Source organism: Nothobranchius furzeri, chromosome 6 (genome assembly GCF_043380555.1).
Source record: "Nothobranchius furzeri strain GRZ-AD chromosome 6, NfurGRZ-RIMD1, whole genome shotgun sequence".
NCBI classification, from domain to species: Eukaryota; Metazoa; Chordata; class Actinopteri; order Cyprinodontiformes; family Nothobranchiidae; genus Nothobranchius; species Nothobranchius furzeri.
Genome location: NC_091746.1, coordinates 31,107,506 through 31,132,645, shown reverse-complemented (window position 1 = coordinate 31,132,645; position 25,140 = coordinate 31,107,506). Strand labels below are relative to the sequence as shown.

Genomic DNA, 25,140 nt, shown 5'->3' with positions numbered 1-25,140 from the left:
AGTGGTGCTGAACACCTGATCAGACATACAGCCCTTCAGTCTCACCAACTGGGGACTGTTTGTCGGGAAATCATTACTGAATATTCAGAATGTCCAGAGCCAACTCTGAATGCTAACCGATGCTAACGGACAACACGATAAACCGAATCAGTTAAAACTCCATCGTTTCTCATTAAAAAGGTCTGAGTTTAGCCACTTCGATGGAGGCCGATGGATGAAAGCATCCATTCAAGGACTGGTAAGACATTAAAATGTTAGCCACCTGTGCTTTGTTAGCTGAACAGACAGCGATGTATTAATGAAACCTTTGTCCAGGTTAAGCAATGTTTGTATCATCTTCAACCCACCAGACCTTCAGGAAACTTCTGGATCTCTGATTTTTTCTCATCAAATCAAAAGCATAACTCGTGCATGAGAACGCTCGCGCTCTTTGAGAATGTTTTCCTGCCTCTTCTGCTTCATTCGTTTCAAACGCACCTCCAATTACTGGGTAAACAGACCGAGTTTCCGCGCCGCTTTACTTTTTCGCTCCGAGCCAAACGAGATGTTTCTGCCTCTGTTTTTTTCCCTGAAGACTTCGACCGACCCACTTTTCACTCATCCCGCTCACCTTCAGGGCAAAGAAGGGAGTGCAGAATATTTCCTGTGGAGTGTTTCAAATCAATGTGATATGATTAAGTAACGGCGGTAAAAGAACGAGGGTGATTTTAAACAGCCGCAGTGCTGCGGTTTGTACAGAACAAAGCTCATTATGGCTTTGTGCTGAAGTGTGTTGAGCCTAATTGTTACGAGTGTACATCTCAGCTGAGCAGTAACACCTCGTCTGACACGAACCTGCCTCAACAAGATGAAAAGCTCCACTATCACCTCCATAAAACCACATTAATTAGTTCACTGTTGGAGTGCAAAGGGCCTTTCAGATGGTAAAGTGAGCTCGTGGAACTTCCTCAGAGACCTGATTTAGGCTGAAAACTTCAACCTTCACATGAAACATCAGTGAAGATAATGAAATGGACATCCAGGCATAAAGACACACTCTGAACATGTCATTTCAGCTGGAAACACATTTTTCTTTCATTTGACTGCAAAATTCAATCTGCGGAGAAGAATTAGGCCCACCAGGGAAAACAGAAGAGGGAGAAGGAATCTCGGTTTTTTCCACGATTCAGTGTCAAAGGTCAATTTGGGAAAACTCGTCTTATTACTTTCAGAGTGAAGACACTAAAACTAACCTCAATCTGGAGTGGAGAACAACATTTAAATGAAACTATAATCTTGATGATAATAATCGTCATAACCTATAGAAGTTTTCTCAGAATGGTGAAGCAGAAGTTAAAGACTTTTATTGTGAAGGATTGAAGGAAGTTCTGAGGGTTTAACTGTGTGTGCTGTTGGGCTGAACACCTCACCTGTGTGTAACATTAATAATAATAACATTAATAATAATAATAACATTAATAATAATGACAGAACAAAGAAAAGGACGTTGGTGGAATCCACTATTTAGACGCAAGTGTCCCTAAATCTCATCTTATAAATCAGACTCTGCTTCACAATAAAATAAGTCATACGGTGTGTTTTCAATGATAAACATTTAAAGTCTGCCTGTGAAATATTTGGATAGTTAAATAAAAATTGGCCCTGAATAAGTAAAAATAGCAGTTAGCTTCACCTGACTGAGTGTCCGGGTCAGAATTAGAAAAGAAAGATGATTATGGACTATTTATGGTCACTTTTATTGGATCTGCCGACTGGATGTTCCTGCACCATCGGGTGCAGTGCACCAGCCTGTCAGAAGGCTGAACTTTGACCTTTACGCCCCCTTTTAAAAACATTCACATGTTGCACGGGCAGCAGAAAAGAGAATCCCTGCTGCTCACGTTGTGTTGCAGACTGATCTGAAACAGATAAATGTGTTTTTGCATCTTGAATATTTCAGCTGTAAATAGTTCTGTCTCACTCCAGACTTGTACCATCTCAGAGGAAACCAAACAAACCGTTTCAAACTGTTGTCGTTATAAATGAAGCTGTGAACATGCAGGGGTTTTAGTCAGATATTAGACGAATATTTAAATCTATTCTTAAATGTTGAAGTCTTAATAAATCTTTCGTCTCTTTAGGAGACAGCAGACACGTCAGACATCATGAATGCAACCGAGGCTCCAAGCAAGGAGGGTGTGTCAGATTATGCTGCAATTGAAGGCTTTTTTTATTCTGATTGGTCACATGACCAAAGACTAATCAAGCACTGTCTCTAGGACCCCCCCCCCCCCCCCCCCCCCCCACACACACACACACACACACACACTGGTTTTCCTGGAGGGCTTATGCACCAAAGAGTCCTACCCATGCTTTCTTTGTTGAAAGAAAATAAATTAATAAACTATCTTTTCCCACAAATGTAGGTTTGGATCGTCGTGTGACGGGATGCTTGGCTAGTGTGACATCATGGATGCTTGGCTAGTGTGACATCATGGATGCTTGGCTAGTGTGACATCATGGATGCTTGGCTAGTGTGACATCATGGATGCTTGGCTAGTGTGACATCATAGATGCTTAGCTAGTGTGACATCATGGATGCTTGGCTAGTGTGACATCATGGATGCTTAGCTAGTGTGACATCATGGATGCTTAGCTAGTGTGACATCATGGATGCTTGGCTAGTGTGACATCATGGATGCTTAGCTAGTGTGACATCATGGATGCTTGGCTAGTGTGACATCATGGATGCTTGGCTAGTGTGACATCATGGATGCTTGGCTAGTGTGACATCATGGATGCTTAGCTAGTGTGACATCATGGATGCTTGGCTAGTGTGACATCATGGATGCTTGGCTAGTGTGACATCATGGATGCTTGGCTAGTGTGACATCATGGATGCTTGGCTAGTGTGACATCATGGATGCTTGGCTAGTGTGACATCATGGATGCTTAGCTAGTGTGACATCATGGATGCTTGGCTAGTGTGACATCATGGATGCTTGGCTAGTGTGACATCATGGATGCTTGGCTAGTGTGACATCATGGATGCTTGGCTAGTGTGACATCATGGATGCTTAGCTAGTGTGACATCATGGATGCTTGGCTAGTGTGACATCATGGATGCTTGGCTAGTGTGACATCATGGATGCTTAGCTAGTGTGACATCATGGATGCTTAGCTAGTGTGACATCATGGATGCTTAGCTAGTGTGACATCATGGATGCTTGGCTAGTGTGACATCATGGATGCTTAGCTAGTGTGACATCATGGATGCTTGGCTAGTGTGACATCATGGATGCTTGGCTAGTGTGACGTCATTTTATCTCATTTATCTCTTTAAGAACCATTTTGTTTACATAACCCACCTTCATAGTGGGAAACCTAGATGTTTAAAATCAACCAACACTGAGACACGTGTAATGCGTTTCTGTGTGAATCAGCAGGATCTGAGGGATAAATAAATAAATAAAAACTAAACAAGGAGTAGATAAACAGGGAGGGCTGGTTAGAAACAGGAGACGAGAGCTGGAACAGGGACGACTGAGGACATCTACTGGTGAAACCAAGACATAACGCAGCTTTAAAGCCTAACTCACTAAAACCAATCCAACCCAGAGGGACGCCTCCTCACTAAACCAGAGCAGGTTTAATGACCAGATCCTTTTCTTGTGTTGCAGGTCATCCTGATGCTGACCAAACTCTTTGACTTCAATCTGAACAGTGTGACTGAGAGTTCATTATGGAGGTAAGCTTCGGCTCTCTCGCCTGGAGCACCTGTGAGTCTGACACCATAAATTGGTCTGAGGAGACCGCTGTTGGTGGCTCTGCGTCTTTCTGATGTCTGTAATTTTGGGATTTGAGAGTCTCAGAGCTGTGCTCGTAGGAACACAGATTCTGATTCGGTCATAATGAGAATTAATGAAACACTCAGGGAGATGAGAGCATCCGGATCGCCCAAAGACGAGCCGGACTGTCTCTGTGCTGGATTTGTTCAAATGTCTGAAAGCACCCGAAGTCCCTCTCATGGATTACTATAAGTTACTGGAGCTGGAGGCATCACCCAGTGAATTACCTTGAGCAGGTAGCTGTTTGTGGCAGCACTTTCCTTTAAGCTTCAGTCCTCTGGATTCTGATCCTGCTTTGGTCATTTGCAACACAAAGCATATTTTTATTGATTGTAAAATCTAACCCTGCAGACACCATCAGGAAGGTGGAGCAAAAACTGCACAAAACATTAAAGTTGATGAACTATTGTAGCTGGAAGGGGCAACAGCTGCTGAAAGTGTGTGTAATACCTGACCTCGCGTCTACAGAGGAGACTCATGTGGGCAGAAGTAGCTTCCTGCTCTGTAGACATGCCGGCGCAAGTTCTGTTGATGTATTTTTATCTGCACTGAAATAATAATTATCTTTAAAACAAATGAAGCAAATTTTAAAATTAAATAATCCAAATAAAACAAATCCAGCTCTTTTTGGAGCATCTTTTGCCATATTGCTAAAATGCTCTCCACATACTGACAGAAACTAAATGAATGAAATGTTTAATTTTAACCTCCTTTTGAATTTTACAATCCAAGATACATAATCATTGTGAAAGTTTGAATGATTGGATCCTGATCCATTCATCAAACTGCCCTCTGAATGCCCCGCCCCTTTTTGTGCTCGAGTCACACGTTCTCAGCTCAGAGCAGCAGAACAGGAAGTGAAGCCAGGTGGGTACTGGCCATGGTCCTGAACCCCCCGAGCAGAGAGGCATCAGCCGTAACAACAACATGTTTTATAGTTGTTTGACAGTATCTGTTCTTTCTGTTTATCTCCTGTACTCTGTGGGCGTGTCATATGGGCGGAGCCTAGGGAAAGTGCAGCTTATATTTTCCAGGAACACCTGCCCTACCTTTGAACTCTGACACTGAAACAAAATCTTTCAAAATTTCTAAAAATAATATACGTTCCTTAATTATTTAACATAAATGTGAACATGAGATGATATTTCCAGCTGTCCATCCATCTGTCACTACATGGTGAGAAGCTTGAGGACTTCCTGACAGTAACGTTGGACAGATTAACCTACTGAGGTGCAGAAATGACTTAAGGAAATTATTTTTGGGGATTCTTTTTTGTCCTCTCCCTTTGAGGCTACCCGAGGCGCGCTGTGGATGAACCGTCATAAAGGGCGCTGACCTGTTAGCAGATACAATGAGGCTGTTTCTCCCAGTCTCACGTGATGCTCCAACATCACCATTTTAATGGAGCTTCCTTCACCAACTGGTTCATAAATCTAAAGTGTTGAGAAAACAGAGCCTCTCGTAGAGGACGGGTGATGACAGTGTTGCGAGTCCCACATGCCAAAGACAGTGGCAAGTACGTTGTCAAAAGGTGAGCCATACTGGACTGGCTTGTGCGAGCAAAATCAACCAGTCGACAGGAGTTGGGCTGCAGGTCAAAAAAACTGTGGTCAGAAACAAGGGTCACACAAGGGTCACAGGGACAAGAGGACAGAACTGGGCGAAGGGTCAGGAGACTGACCCCACCTCTTTGCCCCACCCCTGGCTTGGAAAGATGGGATTGGAGGAGAACAGAATGAAGACAAGCCCTTCAGATCCAGAAGCCTTCTCGGGAACATTGGAGAGAAACTGAAGAATGCTGCAAAAGATGATGTAATGACCTGTGTTAAGAAGAATGCTGCATGTAGTGAAAATGACACCAAATGTTTTGTGTTGAGCTACAAAGTGTGTATCTGGTAAATGACCCCATGACCTTAAGCTGGTCCAGGAAGGGTATATAAGAACAGCTCTGAACAGCAGAGAGAGATTGGGAGAGCGGACAGCAGCTGGGGCAGAGGACAAGAAGAGACAGAGCAGATTTGGAGGGGTCATCCCCCGTCCAAGCCTGGATGGGGGATGACAGAAGAGACTCTTAGGAGAGAAAGAGAGAGAGGGAGAGTTTTGGGGAGATTCTGAGAAGACAAGAGCTGGTGTAAACTAACTCTTATTTAATCATTTTGAACTAATTCCTCCGTGGGGGATAGCAGTTGTTTTTTCATCTACCCATTTTTGTATTTTGATTTTGTAATAAACCTTTTTTGAAAAAGAAACATAATCCTGATACTTTCAGGTTTTCTCTAAAGCTTCACGAGTGGGGGCTCTGATCATTAATTGCACAGAGGTAAGCACATTAATTATGGGTTCTGGAATTATCAGGACTTACTTTACGGTTTGTGACAGATTAATATAAAGAAACCTTAAGATAACGGGATTGCTTAAAAAGAAGTGAGCTACTACAGAAGGAAAGGTCTTACATATTATTTCACCTTTAAAATAAAAGATATGATTCTAACTTAGGACGCCCAAACCAGGATCTAATACTATAATACTCACCGACATCCCCATCGAACCCTGATGGATGCACCGTCTCATAAGTTCTAACGGAACTGGGTTTTAAAGGAACCGGTAAATGGGACGGGCACACGACAACAGGTGTGTGAGAAGAGGTCTGACAGAAAGACAGACAAGTAAACAGATGAATCACTATCCGAGTGAGAGAAGACAGATCGGGACATTAGTGGACAATGTACAGGCGTGACGATGGGAGGAGTTCGGTGAGACCATAGAGCAAGACTTCTGTACGGCTTCGTGGAGATTCTGGTCCACCATCCGGCGCCTCAGGGGGGGAAAGCAGTGTGCTACCAACACTATCTATAGTGGGGACGGTGTGCTGCTGACCTCTACTCAGGACGTTGTGGATCGGTGGGCAGAATACTTCGAAGACCTCCTCAATCCCACCGACACGTCTTCCAGTGAGGAAGCAGAGTCTGGGAACTTTGGGTCAAATCTCTGGTGCTGAGGTCACTGAGGTGGTTAAAAAGCTCCTCTGTGGCAAGGCTCCGGGGGTGGATGAGTTCCTCCCGGAGTTCCTTAAGGCTCTGGATGTTGTGGGGCGGTGTTGGCTGATACGGCTCTGCAATATCGCGTGGACATCAGGGGCAGTCCCACTGGACTGGCAGACCGGGGTGGTGGGCCCCTTATTTAAAAAAGGGGGACCGCAGGGTGTGTTCCAACTACAGGGGGGTCACACTCCTGAGCCTTCCTGGTAAGGTCTATTCAGGGTTCTGGAGAGGAGGGTCCGTCGGATTGTTGAACCTCAGATTCAGGAGGAGCAATGTGGTTTTGGTCCTGGTCGTGGAACACTGGACCAGCTCTATACCCTTAGGGGGATCCTGGAGGGTGCGTGGGAATTTGCCCAACCAGTCTACATGTGTTTTGTGGATTTGGAGAAGGCGTTTGACCGCGTCCCTCGGGGGGCCCTGTGGGGAGTACTCTGGGAGTATGGGGTACCAGGCCCTCTGATACGGAATGTTAGGTCCCTGTATGACCGGTGTCAGAGCTTGGTCCGCATTGCCAGCAGTAAGTCGGGCTCGTTCCCAGAGAGAGTTGGACTCCGCCAAGGCTGCCCTTTGTCACCGATTCTGTTCATAACCTTTATGGACAGGATTTCTAGGTGCAGCCAAGGTGTGGAGGGCATCCGTTTTGGTGGCCTGAGGATCAGGTCTCTGCTTTTTGCAGATGATGTGGTCCTGTTGGCTTCATCAGAACGTGATCTTCAGCTTTCGCTGGAGCGGTTCACAGCCGAGTGTGAATCAGCTGGGATGAGAATCAGCTCCTCTAAATCTGAGACCATGGTCTTGATTCGGAAAAGGGTAGAATGCCTTCTCCGGGTCAGGGATGAGGTCCTGCCCCAAGTGGAGGAGTTTAAGTATCTCGGGGTTGTTCACGAGTGAGGGAAAACTGGAGCGTGAGATCGATAAGCGGATTGGTGCTGCATCTGCAGCGATGCGGGCGTTGTACCGGTCTGTCGTGGTGAAGAGAGAGCTGAGTCAGAAGGCGAAGCTCTCGATTTACCGGTGGATCTACGTTCCTACCCTCACCTATGGTCATGAGCTTTGGGTAGTGACCGAAAGAACGAGATCACGGATACAAGCGGCCAAAATGTGTTTTCTCTGAAGAGTGGCTGAGCTCTCCCTTAGAGATAGGGGGAGGAGCTCGGAGTAGATCTGCTGCTCCTCCACATCGAGAGGAGCCAATTGAGGTGGCTCGGGCATCTGGTCAGGATTAGAGCTGAGGAAAATAATCAAATAATCGATGCATCGGGATGCGGACATAAACGATTCTGCATCGTAGAAGAACACGCCATAATCGATTATAGTGGAATGTAGTTTTGTTTTTTTAACGCGGCACCAGCGCAGCAACCAAATCTGTCAGAGTGAGCGTCCTCCACATTTACCTCCGCCTTAATGTGGTATTGCAGGGCTGAGCGCTAGAGTTGTCACCCAAGACCAAACCGGAACCGAATCAGCCCGACCGGTTCTGTTGGATTTGGGCCGTGAATTATGTTAATTGAGCGGGTTGTCGTGCTGCGCGCTCTGCTCGCTCGATGAGAGAGAGAGAGAGAGAGAGAGAGAGAGAGAGAGAGAGAGAGAGAGAGAGAGAGAGAGAGAGAGAGAGAGAGAGAGAGAGAGAGAGAGAGAGAGAGAGAGAGAGAGAGAGAGAGAGAGAGAGAGAGAGAGAGAGAGAGAGAGAGAGAGAGAGAGAGAGAGAGACGATCGGAGGACGCTCCTCCAAACCGATGCTCCAAACACGCGTTATTATTTTCATAATTTCATTATTATTTCTCCTGGAAGCGCTCAGTCAGACTGCTTGTTGTAATCCGGTCTTGGGGAGGGGGCGGGGTCAGTGACCGCGGCTGCAGCATGATCGTCTGTCTCTTTTATTTACAGACACGGAGAAGTTAAAAGAAGAGAGAAATAGAAGATAGAAGTTCTTGTTCCACTTTATTCTTTTGTTTCATGATGATAAACTGATGTTAAATTCACCTTAAAGAGAAACTGGGAGGAAGCTTTGGTTCATTTTAGGTTACAGGAGGTCTTGTCTCCTATCTGCTCCTCCAGAGACAGCATGGACATGAGGGTCACATGGACATGAGGGCCACATGGTGAGGGTCACACAGGACAGGTCAGTGGAAAGGTTTGTAGTTAGCTGGTTAGTGAAGGAGATCCATCAGCTGGGTAATTTAATCCTAATCCAGCCCACAGCCTTCTGCTGGTGTTATTATCAGGAAGAATAAAACACACATCTTAAATATTATTGGAAGTGTAGAATTTTTTTTTGTGTTTTATTTTCTGCATCAAACAGAACTTGATTCATTCTCCATTATTTCAGAAATGAACCGCTGGGTTCAAATGAAATTAAGTCAAACATTTCATTTGGTGTTATTTCTGACACCCTTCAACTGTGGCATAAATATTTGACTCTAGAGCTGCTCAGAGACATTAAACACTCATATATGAACCCAATTATGTATTTTATTATTACATTATGTGTCCTGTAGGTTTTCAGTACTTTTTTAGATTTTGTGAGTTTTTACAAAGCGTGTTTTTCTCAGCCTGAGGCGTGGTGTTGAATGAGGAAACAGATGTTTTATTTTGTTAAATCTTCTTAAATGTTTAAATGTTTTGTCCTAACCTGTTGTGAATGGAGAGCTTTTGAGGGATGGCAGGTTGTGTCAATTACGTTTTAGATTTTAAAAAAAGCAATTATCTGACATCTTCTATTTATCGATGAAAACAAATCAATATGAAATAATCGTGATGCATCGTGATGCATCGGGATATCGAATCGAATTGAATCGTTGACCCCATAATCGTAATCGAATCGAATCGGGAGACAAGTGAAGATTCACACCTCTAGTCAGGATGCCTCCTGGACGCCTCCCTGGTGAGGTTTTCTGGGCACGTCCAACCAGGAGGAGACCTAAAGGTAGACCCAGGACACGGTGGAGGGACTATGTCTCTCACCTGGGCAGGGAACGCCTTGGGATTCCCCCGGAGGAGCTGGCCCAAGTGGCTGGGGAGAGGGAAGTCTGGGCCTCTAGCCTTAGGCTGCTGCCCCCGTGACCCGGCTCCGGATAAGTGGATGAAAATGGATGGATGGATGGATGGATGGATGGATGGATGGATGGATGGATGGACAGAACCGATAAATTTGATCTGGTTCTGTAGAAAACCAATTATCCTCAGAGAGAGATTTCAACCTAAAGCAGGTGGAGCTGCATGAGATTACAGCTTCAACGTTTATTCTTAAAAACGTGTTAGGCTGATTTCATTAATCATTAATCATTTACAGGTCATTCACTGAAATACTAACATTTCAACCCAAGTTTTGTTCAAAGGTGTGGTTCACTGAAAGCCCATTTATAAAAGATTTTTCCTGATTATAATCTGTCACTCTGAGATTTTCATGCAGGCAGCTATCTGACCACCTATCTCCTGCATTAGCTCTAATGGACAATAGATGGAGAAATGCTAGAATTTGAAAACCCTGACAGATCTATGTCACACTGTCACGTAACATTCATGGACTCACCCATCATGGCTTGCGATGGGGAAGGCAGTTGCTGGTTTAGAGTCCAAGAAACAGCAGAGAATGGCCGTTTCTCAATACTCAAGGACACTAGTATGTTCTTGTGTACTAGACAAGTATGTTCTTGTGTACTAGACAAGTATGTTCTTGGCAAAAACACCAGTAAGTCTGTTCTACTGAGTACGGGAGTACAAGGACGGCATTTGGAACAGAACAGTTCTCTGTTGCATCATGGCAACAAGCGCTGCTTGTTTCCATCTACAGCTGAACGACCTGCTATAAAAATAAAAGATAAGTTAGTTACTTAAATAACAAAACAACAAAAACATATCATTTGTATTATATTTGGTCTACTTGTGATTAAAACTGATAAAAACCAGCATTTTCCGCTGTTAAAGCAATAACAAATAATCATTTTTATGAAAACAGAGCTACTCTGCTTTTTTTTAAGAGGGTTAGCCAGTTTAGCATTTTGATGGATCGTGAAAAGTAAAAGAAATACACACAGCAAATTTCACAGGTTACGCACAATTATTTACAGTAATACAACTTAATATTTCTTTATTGGTATTTCTGATATAAAACTCTACAGTTATTAGATTTCTCCTCTGATGTTGGGAGTATAAGGATGCGACACAATGCATTATGGGAAAGTGCTGTCCCATGTCTGGAAAAAGATGCATTGATGCATCCTGGATACAGTGGGCGGAGCAAGAGCATTTCCGGGAACTTTGAGCGAACTTGCCATGATGCATACTTAGGATTGGATCGGTACTTGGGCCATCGTTGATGACGTTTCACAAGGATGTGAGTACACAAGTACAGACAAGTATGCATAATGGGAAACAGCCCATGTCTCGGCTAGTAGAAGCTAACAATTAGCATTAGCAACTCCGCCACACAGCCAGTGGTGGTTTTACCATTAGGCATAGGTCGGCAGCCGCCTGGGGCCACCTTATGTTGGGGGCCCTAGCCCTGACTGTTGGCACCTCTCTGTTAATGCCACAATGGACTATTCCTTTAAAACAGGAAGTGATGGTAGTCATTCCACTCCAATCCAGTTGGTGGCGGTAATGCAAATGCAAACTGTTGTTTGCCAAGTGCCATAAGAGCACAAATAAGAAGAGAAGAGGCGAGAGTGTTCGTTACAAACTTGAAGCAGTAGTGAAAACATGAAGCATGGAACGGAGTTATCCTGGCGGCTCCAACAAGAGAAAGAAGCAGCTCGCTTTAAAAAAGCTTTTATCTTCACTTCCAAAAGTGACGTCGTTTTTCTATGTAAACATCAAAGGAAACGGAAAAGGAAAGGCAATGGAAAACGTTTAAAGGGAGGGAAACATGGACCAAAATGAAAAATAGAAAAAAAAAGACAGGCAAAATCACAGTCGCACTGGCAGGAAGAAGAGAACACCCAACGGGAGAGAAAGACAGGAAAACGGAGGAGGACTAATAAAAAGTGAAAATAACTCGTGGCAGAAGAGGGGAGAGTTTCGCAAATCCAGTTAAAGATAAGATTGTCGAAACTTTTGTGTAAGGGGGCCCCATGTCTGTGTTTGCCTTGGGCCCCCAAATTGCTAAATCCGCCCCTGCACACAGCATAACTGCTTCTGGCTTGTGTGGAGATAAAACATCAACGTTGCAGAGCATACAGAGTCAGTGGTAGAGTTGCACTGCTGTTATCCAATCCAAGGTGTCCAAATATCAGGAAATAAGACTCCAAGTCCTGTCCTCTGAAGCACAGATGTGATAGGAGTAACTTCTAGTTCCTGGAAATGGTGCACCAGCACGTTGTGTTCCCCAGAGTACGATGTATAAACCATGAAGTCCTACTAGAGACTACTGCAAATGTATTGATTAAATTAGTTTCCCACACCTTTTAATGATTTATTCTTTCACTTTTACTATTGCTTTGGAACAGCAGTAGCTCAGGGGGTAGAGCGGGCTGTCCAGTAATCAGAAGGTTGCATCGATCTCAGCTCCGAACAGAGAACTCTGCCGTTGTGTCCTTGGGCAAGACACTTAACCCGCCTTGCCTGCTGCTGGTGGTCGGAGGGACCGATGGCACCAGCGTTCGGCAGCCTCGCCTCTGTCAGTGCGCCCCAGTGCAGCTGTGGCTACATTGTAGCTCATCGCCACCAGGGTGTGGATGTGTGGATGTGTTGTGAAGCGCCTTGGGGGGTTGTACAAATACAATACAGGTCATTTACTTTGTAACGTGTGTTAACTTCACTGAACGAAGGGATGATTTGTGCTTAATCTTCTGTTTGTGGACAAAATAAAGCCACAACTTTTCAGGGATGAACAACAAACAGGAACATATAAAACATGACATGATAAATGTTGCTGCAGTCAGAGATGAACCACTACGTTCTGCTGGACTTGGCTTTAGATCCTGAAGTTCTACATTCGGTTTCCAGCTGAGATGTTTAAAAGCGAGTCTCTGCTGTCTGAAGCCCTCTAACGGTGGAGGTGTTCCTCCAGCCGTGACGAGCAGGGCGATGATGGAGAGGCATTGCGGATGTGGAGGGAGTGAAGGCTATAATTTAGCCAGCTACTCAGAAACGGTGCGAGAGTGCCAGGTTGTGTAAATTCATGGTGGAGGAGCCGTCGCAGCTGCTGCTCATCTCTGTGTCTGAGCAGCTCTGCTGGCGGGTTCTGTTCTCAGATACAAGCTGCTTTCTCATCTGAAACCACCATTAATCAAGAACGTTAACGCTGTCTAGCCGCTGCCGAGCGGCGTGCCCTCGTTCTAACGCACACTTTCTAATAAGACCTGTGGTATGTGGATAGAGGGAATCCGTTCCGGGGAGACGGGGTGTTGGTGGAGGGTGTCTGTGTAAAAATGTTAATAGCCTAAACGTTCCAACAGATCCAGAATCCATTCTCCTCGCTGAGCCGCATCCCCGTAAAAGGAGCTGATAACATTCTGGTGTCCTTGGACATTTTCCCATTTTTAATCCAACACGTGGACTCTCTGAAGCTTTTGTCCAACTGCAGTTGCTGCGGCTCACACATCCTCACCCGCCTGGTCGGAGCTCCCGTTAACGCCCACGTGCAGCCGGCCGGCAGCCTTCCCCGGGCCGCCCATCAGCAGGCGAGCTCTGCTCAGAATGATCGTCCTTGAGAAACGATCACTTTTCACTTAAAATGACTTCCATCTTCCTGAGATGAGCACTGAGATGACCGTTACCGCTCAGAGGTCAAAGGTGCCGCCACACTGAAAGCACGTCAGCGGGCCCTAAATCATGTTTCTCTGTGACGGGCTGATCAGTAGCCTGATGATGTCACCGGCCAACAAAGCTGATGAATAGATTCCTCCGTCAGATGCATTTTGTCACCATGGAAACCGTAAATCTGACAGCGCTGCAGAAGGACATCAACCCAATAATTCACCGTGAATATTTCTGATGTTTTCACGCTTGATTGTGAAGTTGAAGAGCGACGCTCTGAAAACTTTAATCCCTGCAAACCGGATCTTCAGCCCGTGTTTAACGGCGTGATTGAGGAAGAGAAACAGCAGCTGACGTGAGTGATTGCTTTATTTGAAGTCACGCGAGGCGTTCGGTGGCGTCCTTGCTGAATTTTTAGGATTTGCATGGATCTGGCTCTTTTTTCTCCCACTTCGGTTCTTTGTGTGAACTCAGAATAGCTGCTTGATTGAACTTCAGGCTCCTCAGAACAAATTGGACCTGACAGCTCAAACATCTTCTTCAAACTTTCAGCCGCAGCCTCAAACCCGGCTCACAATTCAGTGCTTTGACTAATCCTCTGATTATTTTGGCTCTCCTCAGAGGATTCACCAGCCGTAAACTGATTTATAACGTTAAATGTTACAAAGAGGGTCTGCGTATGAAAATAAAACGTCTCTATGATGGCTTTGTGCTGATGCCTCTACAGGAGTCAGCTTGAAGCAGATCGGATGGTAGAAAACAGAAACCAACACGATCCGAGTTGGTTTCTGGTCCACAGCAGATAATTTATGGATGAAGATGATCCGGCACACAGATTCTCCTCTGAACATCAGATCATTATAGTTCAGCAGCAACAAAAACTACAGTTACTGCTAAACGCAGGTGTTTAAATCCAGGATTTATCCACATCCATAAAGTCTAACAACAGTCTAAAGTTGTATTAATTTATACAGTTAACTCCTTCGCTGCCAGCGTTTCTCACCATTTTTACTGTTTTGTTAAGAGTCACACAACGTTGCGCGCTAGGATGATGCAAACAGAACCAAAACAACCAAAACAAAGCGGAGACTCACCTCTTATATCAGGAAGAATCTGTGTGTTTCGAGCGTTATCCGTTCTTTCGTAATCCGTTGTTGAATTGTGATCGACAGAAGCTTTTCCGGTTCGCGCCTCACTTTTTTTACAGCAGCGGCCCAAAGCGATCCCCTAACACATGGATGTTCTGCTTCCTGATCACGTGACGTGTGATGTATGTGGATGAAGATCGGCTTTAGAGTTGAGATGTTTGTTCTCTCAGCACGGGGGCTCGTCCGACGCTCAAACAGTAAAAAAATGCGTCGTCAGTGAACGGTTGGATCTAAAATGACGACTGTGGTCGTCATTGGCAGTGAATGAGTTAACATAAAGTTCCCAAGTTGAAAAGTGACTTTTAGATTTTAATTTGATAAATATTCACTGTGAGCTGCGACCAAACCCTCGAGGGTCAATCACCGCTTAACAACTTGAGCAAACTTAACAATGTATTAAATTAAATCGATAAGCTCTGCAGATGCTAGGCTACATACAGGAAATTAGCAAGGGCGTCACTGGCTGGAAGTGGTTCCCAACAGAAACCCTGAGTCGCGTTGTTTGTGAAAACATGGCCGACAGTCGAGCATTTGTGATGTCTTTTAAAAAAGATTGTTGGACATATTGACCGACAATCTTATTCTCTACTAGGAATGCAAAGGGCATACTTGTCTGGGATCTCCTGCCATCAGTGCAGCCATCTCTCTAGTGTGTTTATGTATTTCAGAGATTTTATCAAACAGAAAATTTGTCCTCCGCCTCTTCATCCAGTCGTGACCTCTAAACTCACACTCCCCTTAATTTCCTGACACGAATAAAAAGTTTTTCACGAACGATTGTATTCACTCAGTCGCTGGTGCACCAATGCTTATGTCATCAAACTTCTTCCTCAAGACGTTCTTCAATCTGCGTTGTGTATGTCACTAGATATGTTCAGTTCTTGTTTTATTTTTGGGAGGGGGGGGGGGTGCTCTAGACGACGGAAGGAAACAGCGCCCAATCACAGGGTTGCTCTCCCTTTCAACTGATGGCTAGTACAGTGGGCTCTACTTCGCCCGTCCTTGCTAGCCTGCTGGAGGACCTTTACCATGACCGATAATGGTGGTCCGTGTGCCCTCACCGATGCAGACGGAGAATCCTAAATTAGGCTTTATGAACAGCATCGTTGTCAGTATGATGTGAGTTCTAATCTCAGATCGTGTCACTAATAGATGGTGGGTATGATCGGTTCATAGCTTCAACCAAAACAGCGAAAAAGGCTCTTTGTTTAAATTCTGGCATAAAAAGTGTCAGAGAGAAACAAAACCGGTGTTTATTACCAGAACCCTTAGTTTTGTGGACCTGACCTGCCTGCAGGTTAAGCAGTTACTGGAGCATGAAGACGACATCCTGAGTGTTTTGGTTTTGTCATCTTCATGGGGGCGGGGCTTACTGAGCACATCAAACACAGATTTGACATTTTTTAAACAATAATCAGGTTTAACCTTCAATTAAAACATTGTTTAAATAGTTTAATTGTAAAGAGTGACGAGTTGTGATGTTCGCATCTGCGGGAGTTTGTGTCGCTGCAGCAGTGTCGGGAGTAACGTGGTACAAAAGTAATTAAGTACTGTAATGCATTGCTTTTTGCTGTAATGTGGTAATGTAAGGCATTACAGGGAAAGAAAACGGTAATATTTACTCGGTACACCTGTCAGTAACACGGTAATTACAACGCATTTTTAAACCCAGAATCAAGATGTGGGTTTCCTAAAAGTTCAAACTGCGGGAAGCCTGAAAAAAGATCCAGTATCCACTTATATGACGTCATTTATGGACTCAGCTTTGCGGGCGTTCTCTGAGCAGAGAGGACGCAGCGGTGACGGCTCAAACACTCCACCTGCGTCCTGCGCGCGGCCGCTGTTATATTCACAAACCCGCTCCACCAAAACAAAGTCATTCGTTTGTGATCGTTTATAGCAGCCCGTATTCTCTGGTACTTCATGTACTTTTCAGCTGATTCATCATCTGTGCCCCGGTGATTTCAACTCATTGCTGCTGGAGCGCAGCGCGTATGAAGCTGTTTTTGTGTTCGGTAGATCCCGTTGGCTGATTAGTTAGAAAGTAGGAAGTCTAGGAAACAGTTTTTCTGGAAGACGGAGAAAACATGCAGCATGCAGGAAGGTTAGAGAGAGAAAGGGCCGGAAATTATTCACATAAAATCAAGAAAAAAAGAAAAAAGTAGGTAGATTTATCCCCAATACACATTTTTACCAGTGAAAAGCAATAATATATAAGCATTTAATATTTATACATGTGATCAAATCAGATCACCCCAGAAGTCAGTCCCACATCCAGGGCCGTATCAAGGCATTTGGGGGCCAAGGCTCATATAGGCTTGGAGCCCCCACCACCTCACTCCCTGCTCAGGTAACATAAGATGGCAGCGTGCTGAGAGTACAGATTGTTGTTGTTTTTATTTAGTAAACAATCATTTTAAAGCACTGTTATTATATCTGACTGTTTATAACAGCAACCCTAGCTCAGACACCACGTCACCTTCCACATATATGTCATGAGCTCACTGAGCGTCACATGACCAGATTCATACTGAAGTTGTTTTGGTGAAAGTAACTTAAAGTAATGCAAAAGTAGTGTAATGCCTTACATTTTAAAATCAGTAATATTGTAATGTAATGAATTACTTTAAAATGAGGGTAACAAGTAATAAATAACGCGTTACAGTTTGGAAGTCACTCGCCCAACACTGTCGCTGCAGCGATCTCATGTCTGAATTCTCAGGGGGATTGCTCCTAATTGCAGCAGGAGATTCACCAAGACCTCATCAGACCTTTCTGATTACATTTCAGGTCAACCGACTACGGAGCGACGTACCAGAAGCTGAACGACAAAGTGGGAGCCAAGACGATCCTCAGTTATCTGTATGTGAGCCCCAACAACAAGAGGAAGGTAATGTGCTGCTTTAGTCGTCGTCTCTGAACTGAAGTACCTCTAGTCTGTCCTCGTTGTTTGTCTGACATACGATGGTGTCAAATACGTCACACATATTACTGTCCTCACCTGGTGTCATACGGGCGTGTGATGATCGTCCCGGTCTAAACGGGACCGATAACATAACGACAACTAACGGGCTTACCAAAGGATAATTCACTCTCCATATTTGGCCTAATTGATGGTTGGAATAATAAAACTTCACATGACTTCTCTTTCATGACCATAATCAAGAAGGGCAATTGAATCCTCGTGTAATTATCGGCTGCTGAAGGGTTCAGGTTTGGGGTCACTGATGATCCACGTTATTTATGTTCAGATGGATTTCAGAAACATCCGAAAACGGGAAGTTTAACGTCAGACAGAATCATCTCTTTCTACATGCAGGCTGGAAAAATGAAATGAAATCAATAAAGGCAGATTTTACGTCTCAGATGTGAACATTTTGCACCAAACATGTTTTTCTCATCACAGATTCATGGATGCTGCTCCAAAACAAACAACTGTCCCACATTTCATCCTGAATCGGAGCGCATTCATTATTATTTCCACTGTCCGTGTGACACATCTGATGTGAAATGATAACATCATGAAGCAGGTCTCCACAAACAGCCATTAAAGGGAAGCATGTAAACTCTGCTGGGAGGTTTGCATTAGCATATAGAAGGTCAGACTCTGGAGCTAGATTTGAGCTTGGAGGCTCCGCCTCCTGCTGTGTACCACGATTGTTGCTCGTCACCAAACGGTGAAATATCTTCATTGTGTCTGCGTTTCTGTTTGTGCATGTTTTAGTGAGCAGACCCCTCTTCAGGCACTCGAGCCATTCCCTCCAATTCTGACTTCCGTGCTCTGGTTGCCAGTTTGAGGATTGGTATTTTTATTGTTGTTTTTAAATGTTTGAATGCCTTTGCACTAGTGATGGGACCTATGTTCATTCTAGAGCTATTCAACTCAAAGAGTCGTTCAAAAGACTGACTCTTTTGAACAAAGCGGAACCATCTCCATGTGGGGTAGCAAAGTGTCACCCCCAATGTCCGTGGAGGCGGGGGTGGGTGTTACGGAAGACGAACAGTTCTCTAGAATGACTCGGCTCTCGTCATTCACCTTGAAGAGCCATTCAGAAGATTTGATTCATTCATGAACGTCACATCCAGTCCTTGCACCCTCTTCCTTGTCCGAACTTTTAAAACGACGAGTTCCCAAGAGAGTCCTGAGATCTGAATCTCAGCTGCTCCTGGATGTTCCCATGATCTCATCTCGTAACCCGGGGCGACGGAGCTTTGTCTGTTGCTGCTCTCAAATGATGGAACGTCCTTCCTCTTGGTAAAAGGATGGCCAGCATGTTGGATGATTTTAAATGTCTTTTAATGACCCAGTTTTAGTTGGTTTTTAACACCAGCTGATGAGAAACTGCCAAGCCACCTTGTCTCAGTTTATTTTAGGTTTTATTATTTGAGTCTTTTATCAGGTTTTTGTTTTACTGAATGTTCTTGACTGGACTTTGGCCTCTTTGCGATGTGTAAAGTGCACTAAAAATAAAAGTGGTTATTATTAGTTTTAGTGTTATTAATAATAATGATTACATTATTATTATTATTATTATTATTATAAATGAAACTGGATGCACTGTGGCTGCACAGTGGCATAGTGGTTAGAGCTGTTGCCTTGCAACAAGAAGGTCCTGGGTTCACTTCCCAGCCTGGGATCTTTCTGCATGGAGTTAGCATGTTCTCCCTGTGCATGCATGGGTTCTCTCCGGGTTCTCCGGCTTCCTCCCACAGTCCAAAAACATGACTGTTAGGTTAATTGGTCTATCTAAATTGTCGTTAGGTGTGTGTGTGTGTGTGTGTGCATGATTGTTTGTCCTGTGTGTCTCTGTGTTACCCTGCGATGGACTGGCTCTCTGTCCAGGGTGTAATCATCGACATATACATATATGGACAATGGGTTTCCATAGGCTCCAATAACACGTTTTTGAGGCCAAATGGGAGGTGGCCACCACCACCATTTTGACCGTGTCACAGGTTCCGTCAAGCCCAGACAATTCCATAAAAGGGAAGAGAGGAGGAGCTGAGGGTGTGGCTGTAAGGCTAGGATCAACTGACGACACCCGGCCGAACTAGCTACAAGCTAACCTGAAGCTAACCCAAAGCTAACGGGGAGGTGGGAGCTAAGCTAACGGAGGTAGCAACCTAGCTACAACCGGAGTTGTGTACAACACCAGAGCTTCTGAGTCAGAGATACGCCGGGCTGACCGCTGGGTAAAACTGGGAGGAACACAGAGGTCTCCGAGACCTCCACAAGCCGGCAGCCACACAGCAGACAAGCGCCGCTGCGATCTGAGGTGTGCAGAGCTGCCGCTGGGGAGAACCGGGTGGAAAGGTTTCCATCCCAGAGCTCCACAAGCCGTCAGCCCGCGCAGCAGACAGAAACCGCGATCAGACAGAGATGCGCCGAGCTGCGGGGAGGGGAGAACGGGTGGAAAACATCGGTCTCCCGAGAGCTCCACAAGCCGATAGTGGGAACCCAGCTCCACCAACATGTTATATTTCAACCCATTTTCTAAAGTGCAGCATTATGTTAAGTGCACTGGGTTTTACCCTACTACATTTACATTTCATGGTTAAACAGTACATGTTAAAATCTAAGCTCAGCTCGGCAGTGACCTAAAATACATAAATATAATTTTACTTACCGAAAAAAATGAAGTGGAGACTCCTTGGACGCTCTATTAGTGCAATTAATGGCACAGCAAGTCATTTTGTCCAACAATTGCACAAAAAATATCCAAACAAGAATACACAAACACAGAGACTCAAAATCCCGGAGCAGTTTCCAGGCCAGACTGAGGCTCTACTGAGGCCTTTCCCCGGAGCTAGCTCTGTGGTCACGTGGGTCTGATGCTCATTAATTATAGAGACTTTTAGGCTTTTAATACACTTAAACAGAAGAGTGAGAAAAACATTCACCCCCCTCAGAGTTGTCATGAGTGTAAACTAGATCATTTAAACCAAAAACATGTTCTGGTACCAGGCTGTAAACATGTTTATTTCTGCTGTCAAATTGGTATTTTTAACATGGGAGTCAATGAGGATTTGCTCGCTTCTGACACCAGCCCCTAGTGGATGAGGGTGGAACTGCAATTTTTGGTACTTCCGGGATTGCTTCAATTTTTCGAGCGAGGTCTAGCTGCGGACGCAGCCCCGGCCAAACACACCCCTATGTACAAAACAGGCGTGCATGTACGAAGACGAGAACTCGCATGCGTGTTGCAACAGATGGAAATGACGGTTCAGGTAAAGTGTAACGGAATTAAAGTGATGTAACTATCTAATGTTGTATTTTAATACACTGTTAGTAGTTCACTTTTATAAACAGAAGAATAGGCTGTTTTTATCATCAGGGAGTTTAATTAAACACTCTGTATTGACTTTGAGACAATAAAAGAGAGAGAGATGGGATCGTTTGAGAATCTTTAATTTCTGAATTATAAATTCTAAACAATCTACCAGGACTACTCTGTGATGGATGAGAATGGATTCGGATGTTGTGTTGGTGCGTGTGTGTGAGTGCGTGTGTCTGGTTCAGATTCTCTAGGATGACGTAATCGAATCTGGTCGTCTTTGTTATGACTAGGTATCACGAGGCTTATAAAGTGATGACATGAGCCGCTATTTTGCCGTGTACGTACCCAGTGGGGTCTCCCAAGTAGATCAGGAATTGCCAGGTCTGGAAACCTCGGATGTACGGTGGAGCTGTCGGTGCAGCGATCACAACGTTTCAAAGCCCGTCTGGAGGGTTGACCCCGGTACCGTTCAGCGGCGTCAGCAGGTGCTCTTATTTTGAAAGGACGTCGTCTGGTTGTTAAACGACGAAAATCTCCCGTTTCACAGTTCTTAGTTTAAAGAAAACGCATCCGGCCAGGCTGCGCTTGTCTTTAGGATGATGGTGAACAGAACTGAAGTCGAGATGGAACTGACTTAAAATGGCGTTGCCTTGTTTTATATCTCTGACTTGTTGATAAGTTTCAGTAAAGTAGATTGGACACTTGAAGTCAACACCAGATTCTCCTGCGGCAGCCGAAAGCTCTGATTGGTTGGAACAATGTGTCATGCGTTTCTATGGAGATGAGGATCAGTATGTCTGCACCGTAGTCCTGGTTTCATTAAACATAATTCATGACATATTTATTTCACAGATCATTCACTTGATTATTGTTGATCAACATCTGTTTTGCTTAATAATTTTAATCACAAATAAAGTACTTTGATTAAGTAAAGCTTCTTCTTCTCCTTCGGACTCTTCTCCTGGAATGTAAACAGTCTGAGGAACACCCGACCTTGGTTTTTCTACACGGTGTTATTGTGCCCAGGGGCCAGCTGTATGGAGTTGAAAACCATGAACTTCATAACCTTACATATCCCCCCTTTTCAAGGTCAATGTGGTCCTTCAAGAGACCACTTGGTCGTTGAACAAACCCAAGTTATGAAGAATCTTTACAACAGAACCGGATGCGATCCCAAGGGAACAGCCATCTGTGGTGAGGCACGAACCCCACGCCGGAGAACAGTCCCGCACACTCCTCAGGAAGAACACAAGTCAGCAGGTTATTAATTATTCCCCATGGAAGCCATAAACGAAGCAACAGCAACGTCATATCCTCACGGGCAATAAAGCAAAGCAGGAGCAAAGCTTGAACGTATCCACGAACAGGGTAGTATTCCAATTAAAAATCGATTGTTGTATCCGCAGGCAGGGCAATATTCCTAATAAAAATTGAATTATGTAAGAGTACTTATCGTAATCCACAAAAAGGGAAGAGCGGGTGACAGTAATCCCAACGAATGAGGTGTCCCAGCAGCCATGCCGGAACCACAGTCGTCCAAGGCCAACGAGCCGGAGCACCACCCAGGAGTAGTCGATGCAGATGACGAGTCACGGATCCACCCCCAGGACGCAGGATCCTCACAAGCTCAGCAGAGGAGAGAGAGCACAATGTAGGCACTTCAATGTAGACACGACAAAAGTGCATTTCATGTCATCAAAGAAATAAAAATAATAAAAGCCTAACTCTATGAGTGCCTTTTGTACTATGTGTTAGTTTTAAGTGTAATTACCCATTAAGTGAAGAAATGGATGCAGCCCTGACTGTGTAAGATGCAAAAAGGGATGACGCGAGAAGCAGAAAAATGAAAGAAACCCTAACCGGTATCAGTGAATCCTCACTGTAAATACTCGTGTCAGGACAGGGGCAAAATTGGTTATAGCCCAGTAGGATAAATCAAAGAATTGATAATCACAAACATAATTTTCACTGTTAAAATCAACTGGTCAAAGGTACTATAAAAAAACAGAAATGTAAATCAGCACTAAAATGTAAATCAGTGGTTAGTAATCATGTTCATGTTAATGTACCCCTAAGGAATGGTGATTAGTAAAGATTTAAAAAAACAAAATTTTGGACAACAGTACTATGTGGCCTAACCCACTCACTGTTACCTGGCCTTTTACCTGACTCCAGGAGCCCACAGCACGTCCATCTCAACACACCTTAAATCTGCACGTGACGTATAACAGGAAAGACAACCATGTACACTCACAAACAAACAAATTTGTGTAATCAGAGATAGAAATCTGTGGAACCAACGGGACGTATTTATCACCCCCCTTTTGAAGTTGGTGGATTGTTGTTGTTGGTATCGGCCAAATCTGTGGGACCCTTGTGCAGTTTGATATGGTCCCTGTGTACCCCTTTGTAGACGGGCGCCATGTTTTTGTTGGCAATCATGATCTGATACACGACCGGAGAGATCTTATCTGTAACCAGGTATGGACCAGACCATCTGGGCAAAAGTTTCTTAGCCAGCTTCCCCGAGGTCGCATTATTGTTACCCCAGGGTATCCGCGGGTCCTTAAAAAGTCTTAAAAAGTCTTAAATTAGCTTTTCCTAATTTAAGGCCTTAAAAGTCCTTAAAAATGACAAATAATCCTTAAATCCAGTTTCCAAAGGTCTTAAATGACCAAAGACCCAATAAACAAGATTCTTTTATTTCTATAAAAATTTCGTGAATTTCTGGTCAGTGTTCAGCATTTTTTGTGTATGATGTTGACGTAAGCGGAACTGTACGCAGTCAGTTGGTTGTGAAAGGGGGCTATTTTTTTAGATGAGCACATTAGCTGGTTAAGCTAGTGGGAGCTTGCGCCATGGGGAAGTGCAAGTTTAATGGTAACTGGATGGCTAATCCCACGTTCGCGACGTGATTAGCACCGGTTCCAGGCAAAAGCTGGAAATTATCGCTTAAATTTAATTTTTAAAATAGCTTAAATTTGGTCAAAGTGGCCTTAAAAAAGGTCTTAAAAGTCTTAAATTTGGGTCCCTTAAATCTGCAGATACCCTGTACCCGATTCGGGAGCGAAAATGTAGTACCAGGCCTGGTCACCTACATCGAGTTCGGAATGTGAGGCTTTCTTATCGTAATAAGTTTTTCTGCCTTCAGCTGACTTTCCCAGAGATGCCTGTGCGAACGAGAATGCTGCAAGCAGGTGAGTTCGCAGGTTCTGGTCGTAGAAGTGGTCTATGACCTTCTCAATCTGTAACAGAAGTTCCGGGGGTCTACCCGGTGGCTTCGAGAGTGGTGGTGAGGTCGAAATCGCGTCCCCCCGCGAAAGACATGCCACCGAAGGGCGTCCGCCTGTGTCAGGCCACGGTTTGTACGGCTTTGGCTCCCGCACACGTGCAAACAGTCGTCCGGACGCACCGCTGATTCTAGCGTCAAGGCGTTGAAGACAGTCCAACCCTAAGAGCATGGGCATCGGCATCTCCTCGGTGCTGTACACGAGGTGTTTAAAGGACATGCCTCCTATCGAGATGTTGACCTCAGTCGTCGCAGCCGCGGGCGAGGGAGCGCCATAGAACTCGTCAAAATCCTTTGGGCCCGAAAAGAGTGTGGGGGGTGAGATGTCCTCCCCCCTTTGTTCGCACATGCTGCTGTAAAGAGCTCCGCTGATGAGCGAGATGTCCGCTCCTGTGTCTAATAATGCGACACAGCGATGTCTCTGATTTACAGTGACCTCCACTGCGGGCCTATCAGATCCCTTTCTCACGACCAGAGGTGCAAGCAAAATTTTCTCAGTGACGGCGGTGGTAGTAGTGGTACTGCGGTCGGCATCTGCGGGTTCATCGCCTAACATCGCCACGGATGGAACGACCGGTGAGGTGTCGTCGCTTTCCTTAGAGGTGTTGTTGTTTTCCTGTGAATCAGAACCTGTGAAAACATCAACCTGCAGCATTTCAGTCTCATTTTGTGGCTTCTCAGGCAAACCTGGACCTGCAGCCCGTGTCGCCTGACAATCACGCATGAATTGTTTGACGTCCTCGCCGTCTTTCTGAAGAGCGCAAATCATGTTCATCATGTTAGTCATCATGGGAAGGAAAGTGTTTTGAATCGCCGCCTGAAGTTGGGCTTGAAATTGCATCGCTACCTCTGAGTCCA

General features: G+C 44.7%; 1 protein-coding gene across 5 annotated transcripts in view; it reads left to right on the top strand.

Annotated features, from left to right (window-relative positions):
• Window positions 1-25,140, top strand: part of sorcs1 (sortilin-related VPS10 domain containing receptor 1) — a 240,367-nt gene that overhangs the window by 101,543 nt on the left and 113,684 nt on the right. For all 5 annotated transcript variants that reach the window (XR_008563892.2, XR_001574014.3, XM_054743833.2 and 2 more), the window contains exons 2-3: window positions 3,660-3,727; window positions 17,506-17,605. Coding sequence is in view for 3 of the 5 variants with exons in the window: in XM_054743833.2 (XP_054599808.2) it covers window positions 3,660-3,727; window positions 17,506-17,605 (168 nt within the window). In the remaining 2 variants the exon portion in view is untranslated. The remainder of the gene's footprint in view (window positions 1-3,659; window positions 3,728-17,505; window positions 17,606-25,140) is intronic.